Consider the following 10680-nt stretch of genomic DNA (forward strand, 5'->3'; position numbering starts at 1 on the left):
TGCCTGTCAGAGCAGGCCAGAGGTATAAGCAAACTAAGCGATACACTGGGAAAATATGGAATTGTTAATGCAACTTTATTCCACGTCTTGTCCTTCTGCCTTTTGTTGGATCCTTGTTCCCTACCTTCTTTTTTGTGCTCTTTATTCTTTTATTTGTGTCTTTATGTCTTACCTGCCTCTCCACCCTCCTCTTTCCTTCCTTCCTTTCGACCGGCCGTCCTTCCTTCTTCCCTGCACCTTTCTATCCTTTTAATTTTTTTTGTCCTGGTTCTGCTTCTTATTTTCTACCTCCACTTATTTCTTGTGTCCCTCCTTGTTTCCTTCTTATATAGATATTTCCATTAGATGCTAAAGCTGTAGAAACATTTACCCTAAATTCACAGGAGCCCTGTCGTATTTTATATTTTGAGGTAAGTGCAAATGATTTGCCTCAAGCTCTGGAAATCTTTAGAAAAGTCTAGAATTTTGGCCAGAAAATTTGTCAAAACCATAAACTTTCAAATTTGATTTCAAATGTTTTCTCACAAAAAATAACTACGTATGTACTGTGAGCATAAAAAGGAAAAATGTCTCCATTCTGGACATTGATTCATAGTGTAACATAGAATCTCAATAAGTAATTGCAGGTTCACCTCTTTTAAGTACAGCGACTTAATCTTGACCCCACCTTCCTTACTCCACCTACAAGGAGTGTTTAAATATCGCGTCATAGAAACATTAAGGTGTAGTTTCACCTCAACAGCTTGAAAAGGAGGGTAGAGTAGCCAAAAATTGCCCTCAAGTAAAAGTAAAATGTCGCCGTCCAAGAATATTACTGAACAGTAAGGAAGTATTTAGTAAAAACGCTGCTCAAGTACTGAGTAACATCTGATTCAAAATGTCAAAGATATAAAGTTATGTGCAAAAAATTGATACAAATGATTTCAAAATAAATTTTAAGCAACACTGTATTATTACTCAAGAATAAGAAGTTAAGCTGTTCCCAAAAGCAATACTTCATGTGAAGTTTTACCAAAAAGTAACTCAAGTAAATGTAACTAGTAACTGTCTCAGTTTGATTATAAGTATTCCTTTGTCCAAAATTCTGTTGGTTAAATAAATAATGCAAAAATGACATACAAAGTGGTGAATTGGTTAGCTCCATAGTCAAGCGTGGACAATATGGCGGACATGTTTGTGGTGCCGTGAGGTGTCAGGCCGCCTCTTCTCTCCGGTCAGCCTGACAGGAAAACACTCTGGCCCCACGGTTGCCCAACAGGTTTGTAAGCGGTAAGCAGGCTCAGTCACACTAAGACTAGGAAATCTGTTTTTGGAGCAATCACTCCTGTAAGGTTTCCAGTTTCCGGATTAAAACGGCTTCTGTTTTCGTGACTTGTTTACACAAACCGCCGGAGACGAGTACGAATAGTTTGGCCCGGGGTTTTATGAATGGACGCCGTCGTAACGTGGGGACAAAACGTGACATCACACGTGGGGAGGGGCTTACAATTAAACGACAACTTGTTCAGACACTTAGTGAAAACATTATTTATAAATGGGACAAAAATTTTCCATCAGAGTAGTCAGATTAATATCAAAACAAATTAAAAGAGGTCAACTTTTCTCCTGGCTACATTCAGCAGAGATCAACTCTTCAGACTTTGGAAAATATCTGCAAGAAACAAGTTAATTGACATTAAATCAAAAGTGTACACAACATTTTAAACTGTATTTTATTACGCTTTGATGCCACAGACCAAAGTAGCATTTGTGAAGTGGAAGGAAAATAATAAATGGGTTTCATCATTTTATATATGAGGCTTCATTTTACTTCAGTTACAGCTGGAAGTGTTTGGGGGCGTTCTGCCTGCTTTGCACATTCAGAGAGTCATTTTTCTCTCTTCTGCTTTGCAAATTAAAAAATGTTCGGCAAAACTTGATGGAGAGCGTCTCTGAAAAATAATTCTCATCTGGATTTAATTCTCTAAACTCTGACATTTCAAGTTAGCAGGTTTTTCTTCCAGGATTCCTTTTTAACAGCGCCATCCATCTCTATTTGACTCTAACATGGTTTCCCTCAGCACAATATGTACCACAACAGGAATAAAGTGTGTCCAGGTTGATTAGAGATGTAGCTAAAAGGGTGGATTGTGTTTTTTATTAGGTGATTTCTGAGGGAAGTTGATTTTGCTATAATTCCTGCAAGCGTAACAGAGTAAAGCTCAATACACTCCTCCCCTTTTTTCCACCCACTTCACATGTGTTCACTATCTTGTGTTGATCTAGTAATTTGTTGTAGAAAAAAAAAGTGAAAACCTTTGCGAGAAAAACTACACGAGATCTTTTCCAACATTTGCTAGCTCACCTTCGATAGCAGAACAGGAGCAGCAGCAGGCCGGCTGCGCCAACCATCACCACCATCACTGCAGCCACGATGGAGACCGCAGACAGCGGGGAGCGCTCTGCGTCACAGCGGTTTGGGATTAGAACCGACACACGTTCCTAATACGTCCACGTTTTCATTGTTCTGAACTGACCTGAGCAAACGAAGGAGCCTGCCGTGTTAAAGCATTCCAGATGTTGTGGACAAGAAGAAATCAGATCCTCACACTCATTAATATCTACAAGGAAAGATTTGAACATATATAATGCGTTGTATCAAACCAAAATTATACAGAGACAGTTAGACATAAAATAGTAATCAAAATTCCTTTTTTCAATACATTCAGATCTAAATGAAGTTATATATGTAGTTCAGTTGTTATTTTGGTATTTAAAGAACTGAATAAAGCAACAAAAAAAAAAATCTACTAAAAAGAACTTATGCACTGAGTTATGAGATTATTGTTACCTTTTCTCTGTAAAAGAATCAATTATATATATATATATATATATATATATATATTTTTTTTTTTTTTTGCTCTTTAACACTGTTATTATTTTATATTTTAGTCCATGTAACTATTTCAAAAATGGACTTTGTATACCATATTTTCCACACTGTAAGGCGCACCGGATTATAAGGCTCATAGAATAGACGCTACAGTAGAGGCTGGAGTTTCGTTATGCATCCACTAGATGGAGCTGCACTAGAGTGAATGTCAACAAAACAGTCTGACTCCGGTCGGTGAGGAGAGCCTTCTGCGACTGGGCCGGTCGTGGCCAGCATGTTGGTTTGGAACGTGCTAAATGACCTGCAGATGACCTGATTATAGACGGTTGTAGGTAGATAGGTTAGTCAAACTTTATTAACAAACCAGCGTTCTGACAATTATCCCAGGATGCATAGCGCGCTTCTTCTTCTAAGGGAGAAAATGAAGTCAGCGGCTGCTTACCGTAGTTGCTAGATCTGTTGTGGCTCAATATTGGCGCACCGGATTATAAGGCGCACTGTCGGCTTTTGAGGAAATTGAAGGTTTTTAGGTGCGCCTTATAGTGCGGAAAATACGGTACATAAAATTCTGCCTCTTAAAAATAAAACTGGCACATGCTGCCTGTCGTACTTCAATCCTCCATCTGAGGGTGTAATCTAACGACAGAATTAGACACAGCAGGGTTTTGAGGAAAGCATCAGCTTTGTTAAAGCGGCCTCACAAACATTCTTGTTGGGTTATGTGAACCATTTGCAGAAATGTTTCTTCTACCTCGACACGTTGGAGGCGGCGAGCTCCACTTCTGGCTCTCTGCGTCACAGCTGATGGATGCAGAGCCCAGCAGCCTGAATCCAACCTGACACTGATAAAGGATCGTGGAGTTGCAGAGCAGAGAGTAGCCAGAGTGAATCCTGGGTATCGGGCCGCAAATGGGATCTGGAGGAGACAAGAGTTTTATAAACATAAAAATACAGATTTTCTTTTCTTTTCCCCACTTCCTCACCCGTGTCAGGCTCTTTCCAGGGGCCGAGGTCGAGATGGGGGATGAGCGGGTGGGAACAGGCCAGCATGTCTTCAGGGCTCTCGCTGCGTGAAAACGGGTCCACAGGGACGCGGCTGATGTGGCTGTTGTCGCAAATGATGCGGGACAGTGAGACGTTGTGCAGGTGTCTCCTCTGGGTTCTGGTGAAAACTCCATTTCTCTCCCACCAGAACCTGGATGGAGAAAAACAGATCAAACTCTCCCCTTCTCTGTATAATCACTCTAAGGCTCTTTTGACTCAGACCTGTCGCCGTCTCTCAGTGCTCTGAACTGTCTGGTCAGGAGGCAGGACAGGAGCGGTCCCACTCGTCCTCCGGGCAGTGCCGGCTCAGATATGGCCCCGACCCACACGTCGATGTTATGCGGGGTTCCGTATAAAAGCTCGAATTTACGAGCCAAAGTGAAGTTCCCCAAAATTTCGGCCAGATCTGACATCGTGTTGGGAACAGAGAGATTACAGAACTGGCGCCATGCACCATACCCTGATGGATGAGAAGAGCATAAGATGAGAAGAATACATTTCAAACACAAAACAGAGACTTGTGAATACCTATGCATGATTTTGGATTTTTGGTCGATATCCAATTTGCTGAATTACTAAAACCCATTTGACCGATAAACTACAATACCGATATTTGTTTCCCTATACCTACTTATTGGAAACATATGGTTTTATCTACTGTGGAATTAAAATACTACATTATCTTTGTCAATTTAGCCTGCTACCAAATGCAAATGCTAAAAAGAAGGATGAAAATGATGTAACACTTTCAACTTGCATTGCTTGATCTCAAATTTATTCATGACGTTTGCTATTTCTAAGACAACGACAATGCTTAAAAAGTGTAAATTTGAAGTTGTGCTGCAGGCATCATTTTTACTGGTTTGTCATATGAAAACAACGCCTTTTATATCGATGAGTTATTTTGACAGAATGGCCAACATCTGATATTAAATTTTACAGCTTACATCGGCCGATACATGCCGATAATATTGTGCATATTTCCAAGTGGGGAAATAGTTTCCCTCCTTACTTAGCAGTTTAAATGTTGACTAAACTTTTTGATTGCTTGATTTTGGTCTCAAAGTAATGCGATAAAGAAGCCACGCTCTGTGTCTGTGAGGTGAGGAAGCTGGTTACCGGGCAGGCCGTGGTCCCGGCCCCTCTGCAGGTTCAGGGCCCCGAGGTCCAGAGGCATCCCCCCCTGTGCCTGAAACAGCCTTTCTGTGAGCTCCTCCACCATCATCTGACCTGCAGTCTGCAGCTTGGCGGGAGACAGCAGCATGCCTCGCAGCACTGGGTCGATGCCACCTAAACAATAACCACAGGAGGGAATGAAATACAAACACTAAAACTTAACTAACATGGTTTCAGAAAGGACCTTGGTTACCTTCCTGTACGACCCTCCACGAAGCGAACAGAGAGTGATGCAGAGGCAGAGGGGGATACCCGGGGTTAAAGGTGTAACCTGGACCCAGACGCGTCACTACTGGCTGAATGGTGACGTGAGCAAAACGGAACGCCGCCGTAGCAAACGTGTTGGCGATGCTCGGGTCAACGTCTGGATCGTAGCTCTGGTAGGGGGGCATCAGCTGGGATGTGGCGCTCTCACCAAGCACCCGAGGCAGGTAGTGCTCCCAGGTTAGGATCTGGGAAAAGGAAATGGGAAACCGGCTTGGAGCGATTCGGATGTGGATGAACCAGGTTTTAAAGAAGAGCATTGTGTATTTTTCCAGGCACTTGGCGCCAATTTACAGCACAATACAGTAACTATGTTGCCTTCAGTTGTTAATGTTGTATAAATTATATATTAAACATAACTTTAAAAAATGTGACTTTGTAATTTGACATTTTGAAATTGGTCTTTTAAATATGATTGGCATCATTTATTTGAGACTCAGTGAACAATATTATGTGCCTTGTTTATTGTTTTTATCTTATTTTTTAATATATTTTTATTATCCAGACACCGTATGTGTCTGGATTAAAGATATGATATGATCCTAACAGTTTTTATGGCTGTGTAACATTTATGACTCTAAGTGAGTTCTGTGTAGCTGAACTGAATGTTTGGATGTGAAGTGTGCAGACGCCCAGTCCAGGTGGACCTGCTGCAGACGCCTGGTGGACCTGCTGCAGACACCTGGTGGACCTGCTGCAGACACCTGGTGGACCTGCTGCAGACACCAGGTGGACCTGCTGCAGACACCTGGTGGACCTGCTGCAGACACCTGGTGGATGGCTCCGATTATCTTCCTGGCCTCCTGATAGAGGGTCTCCGGACTCCAGTGAGGGTTGAGCTGGTGCAGCTCCTTCACCAGCCGGTTGTGCTCTCTCAGAAAGAGTGTGTGCAGCACAATCAGTCCCAGATGTTCATTGACTCTTGAATCCCCTGGAAAATATATATTTTTAAAAGTTTTACCTGCATCCAAGTCTGCAGAATAAGTCACAACATTCACTTGCTCACCGGCGTGAAAGCATGAAGTGGTGTTCTCCCTGAGTGCCGATCTGCTCAACTCCCCAGCGGCAGAGAAGTTACGGGGGCCGCAGGGGTCAAGGTGAGCCTGGACCCGGGGCAGGAATGGCATGTATGGCAGCTCCTCATCCCAGTGCCGGGAGTTGAGGGCCATGGAGCCCAGAGGAGACGAGTGGTTCCTGAGAGCCGAGGCCAATCCGGGGGAGCTGCCGTACACCATGCTGGCGTCTACGAAGGAGGTGATGGCGTTGAGCTGCTCCCGCTGGCGAGGAGGCAGGACTCCGTCATCACAGCTGGGAGCGGAACGGAAGAAAGGCATACAGCTCTGGATGCCGCTGCGAGGATCGGATAGCGGAATCTGAGAGGGAAATTCTAACTTTTAATGCTGCAGAGGAATCCGCTCCATGTTAATTCACTTCTAACCATGATAAATATAACAGCCATCTAACTGTAGAACAGTAGAAACTGCAGAAAACTGTAAAAGTGATAAGTCCATTTATTCTTTAACTGTTCTTAGTATTAGATGAGTTTACTTGATATGCACAAAAAATTGTGTTTGCCTCGTGTGAAATAAACAGCCTTGCCAAAGTATGCAGTATTTTTTTACATTTTACCACAGAAAAACTTTCATATATTTCATTGGGATTTTGACAGACACATCTAGATACTGGATTTTACTCCTATTCTTCTTTGCAAACAAACTCATGTTCTGTCAAGGTTTTGTTTTCACAGTCGTGGACAGAGCTGCACTCTCCTGACCAATCCGTTTTGCTTCTTGGTCTGCAACAAACCTCTGAGGTGTTTGCACAACAGCAGGATTACACAACAGCACAACTGTTCTTCAAGTGACTTCTGGTGGCACTGGATTTTGTTTAGGGGTATCAGAGTAAAGGAGGCTGAAAGCATTACTCCTAAGTGGAGCATAACTTCCACTTAGGAGTAATGCTCTACTTTTGTGTTGGCTCTTTGGATCTTCCACATTGGCTCATAATAATTTTTGTTAAATAAAAAGTGCAGAACAAACAAATTTTTAAAAAAAATAACAAATGCAGATTTTAGCAGTTTTCTTTTTGTTTGTTGTATGTAATAAATCCAGCATTAAATTTCCACAACTGCACAAGTCTCAGTAATACTTTTTATGATTACATGGGAAACTATGTACTTTTGCTATTTAAATCTTTTTCCACAAACATCAGAATTCCATGAAGAAAGTCTATCAATCCTCTTTTTGAAAACATTTTTGTAAAAATGGCGGTTCGTTAAAGATGACCACTGATTTCCTACAGTAGACATTCATTAAAATGTTTTAACTTCTCTTTTCACAAAAGATTATGCAACGTTGAGGGAGTTTCATTTAGTTGGACTGAGTGCAAAAACAGCTCCTTAGTTTGTGCAGACGCCTCGGCTAGAACTTAAAACCAGGTGTAAAATAATACATAGCAAAAACGTTTAAGGGATGTGAACATGTCCTTGTTTAAGGCATCTATAAATGATTGTACAGCAAAAGAGTCCAATGATTTATGGAGAACTTTACAGCTTAAAAAGAGGAATAGGTTTCCTTTTCCTAAGCCAGTTCTCTCAGGAGTTACTTCACACCGAGCGATAAATAGTTCCTTGTTGCACAAAAGCAGAGCAGGCATAATTTCAAAACGTTTAGTGATCGTACTCTAAAACGTCACATAACGCATCATATTAGAATTTGTGAAACAAACGAGAGCAGGGAGTGAAGTGCACCTGAATGGGGAAGCAGGGCGAGTCCCGGCTGCAGCTGCGGGCGCAGTCGGCGCCCGTCTTGAAGACGGACGTGCTGGGGCTCTGAGGGGTCAGCACCAGGTCGTGGTCTATCCACTGACCCCAGTCCACCAGCAGGTGGGACAGAGTGGAGTCCACAGAGATTTTATCGTTGTGAGTAAACAGCACTTCCTGCGACACGAGCCTCACCTGGATGATTAAAAAAAAGATGGACATTGATGGAGTTGGAGGCAAACAGATGGGGGGACGGGGGGGGAGCGTGAGCTGCAGCGGGGCCCTTACAGGAGGCAGGCTGATATTATGGTAGGTGTGTTCAGGGTCCCAGCCTCTGGGCGTCCCCCACACATCCTCATATTCTGGAGGCAGCCAGCGGGAATATGGGATGTTTGCAGCGCCCCATCTCGGATGTTGTCTGAACGGGAAACACAACAGACATAATTTATTTGGATTTTATATAACAGACCAGCATAAAAGTACTGCTAAATTCATCATCCGGAAATAGAAAGAGGACGGCACAACTGCAAATATGCCAAGACAACTCCACTTACTGAAACTGAGCAAAAGGACAATTCAGATGCAACCAAGAAGGCTGGAAAAGCTGCAGAGCCACAGCTCAGGTGGGAGAATCTCACTCAAAACATTTGATCTACAAAGTGGTGACAGTATCATGCAGTGGAGATGTTTTTTCTTCAGCACTGACAGGAAAGCTGGTCAATGGAAACATGGATGAAGCTAAATACAGGGCAATACTGCAATAAAACCCATTAGAGTCTGGGGCAAAGGCGCATCTGCGCTAATAAACAGCCTGAACTGCAATAATTCACTTTTAGATATTAATGTGTTGGGCTTAGATTGAGCTGCTTTGCAAAGAGAAATTATAATAATAAAAAATCTAAATCTTTAAATGTGCTACATATTTTATCCGCAAAACATTTTTGAAAAGAATGCATATTTTTTTCTTCCACTTCAGTCTGTGTAAATGTTATCACATAAAATCCAACTAAACTATCTCGAAGTCTGTGGTTTTAACAAGTTAAAACGTAAATAAAAGGTTTAATGATTATGGATGGTTTTGCATATCGGTGGCTTCACTCTCACCTGTTGTTGCATTCGCCTGTGATGGACCTGTAGCGCTCAGACATGCAGTCTGTCTGACAGCTGAGGCTGTGCAGCTCAGCGGAGCAGCCCGTCATCTGCAGCAGATTTTCCACGTCTCCTTCACTCAAAAGCTCTAAGAAATAAATACAAACAGCATTTTATAAAAGCTAAAATTGCCCTGAACCTCCATTTAGATTTGAGTTTCAATAAAATGTGCAACTGTTTAAACAGTAGATGCATTTACTGAGCTGCAGGTTCAGAAATGTGTTTGGTACCATACGGCTTGGGCTGCATCATGGTGTTGGTGTAGACCATCTCTCGGATCAGCTCCACCGTGTTGTCCAGCAGCTCAGCAGCTCGAATGTGAGTCCGGGTTCTGGCTTCAATCTGTTTGAACTGGGCCAGCAGGTCACTGGGTTTCAGGGCACCTTCAGAAAAAGACTTCTTCACCCTGAAAATGTGATTTTTTCCCAATGAGACTCTTTCAGATTTATCTTAACCCATAATCAAGAGGTCTTACCTCTCAGACGTGTGGACATAAGCAGCATCAGTCAGCTCAATGGCTCTCTGAAGAGCCCGACGGACGTACGGTGAACCCAAATATGCAGTTTCTGAGAACAAAGGTACAGTCAGCGCGGCTCTTTCTAGAAATAATCAACTAAAACTCCTACCTGAGCTGTTGCCAAATGCTGTGCTCATCACAGTGTGGTCCGGAAAGGCGACCAGGACAAGAGCAAGTCCAATTAGAGATGCTGACATCTGAAATTGAGACATGTGGCTGATTCAAGCAAACTGCATGAGGCTGTTGGATAAAAAGCAGTAAAGAGAGAAACTCACTATGGGCGTTCTGTAAGTCGTCAAATCTCAACAATGCTTGGAAAATGAGTTGTGATCACAGCAGACCTCACTCGTACTCGTCCTCAGAGGCATCGGGTGTTATAGTGTCGCGGACACACAGGCAGCGGAGATAACAGGTATGTGCAGAATCCCCTTATCGCTGCCCCTGGTGACAGCCAGGCAACATCAAACGCCGGGCTCCCTACCTCCACCCAAAAACCTTTCAAATCTGTCTTCTGGCCCACGATGAAAACCTTCTGTCAAACCAACAATTCCAATAAATTCCTGAACTGTACAGTTCCCTCATAACAATTCAGAGAGCAACACCGAGGCCAGAGCCAGAGGTTTTACGGTTTAATTAAATTTAGAGAAAAACAGTGTTTCACTGACAAAGTGCCTGAACAACCCCAGAGCTTTTCCAGATTACTTTACAGCCAACTACTTCAATGTATTTTGGTGGGATTGGGGATGCTTTGGTTTTCCACAGTTTTTGAAGCAGAAAGTGTACATGTTGTAAATTTTGTGGTTGTGTTTGATAAGTGTAAAGTGAAGGGATGGGGATTGAGAGTTGTCGTAACTTTGATTTTTGTAGCCTACAGTTTCTGGCGTTTGATTTGTCAGA

The 10680-nt window shown here is 42.7% G+C and overlaps 1 protein-coding gene across 1 annotated transcript; it reads right to left on the bottom strand.

Annotated features, from left to right (window-relative positions):
• Positions 1–167: 167 nt before the first annotated feature.
• Positions 168–10255, bottom strand: epx (eosinophil peroxidase). Its single transcript, XM_015060300.1, has 17 exons — positions 10059–10255; positions 9893–9980; positions 9742–9832; positions 9497–9672; positions 9222–9354; positions 8406–8535; positions 8106–8312; positions 6363–6729; positions 6127–6287; positions 5286–5544; positions 5036–5206; positions 4139–4376; positions 3856–4067; positions 3624–3788; positions 2517–2600; positions 2345–2441; positions 168–1651 (listed from the first exon to the last, which is right to left on the bottom strand). The coding sequence occupies exons 2-17, from the start codon at positions 9978–9980 to the stop codon at positions 1594–1596; spliced, it is 2637 nt and encodes an 878-aa protein (XP_014915786.1). The 5' UTR covers positions 10059–10255; the 3' UTR covers positions 168–1593.
• Positions 10256–10680: the final 425 nt, after the last annotated feature.

This window comes from Poecilia latipinna, unplaced genomic scaffold (genome assembly GCF_001443285.1).
Source record: "Poecilia latipinna isolate Pla-1442-1.1 unplaced genomic scaffold, P_latipinna-1.0 Scaffold1699, whole genome shotgun sequence".
NCBI classification, from domain to species: Eukaryota; Metazoa; Chordata; class Actinopteri; order Cyprinodontiformes; family Poeciliidae; genus Poecilia; species Poecilia latipinna.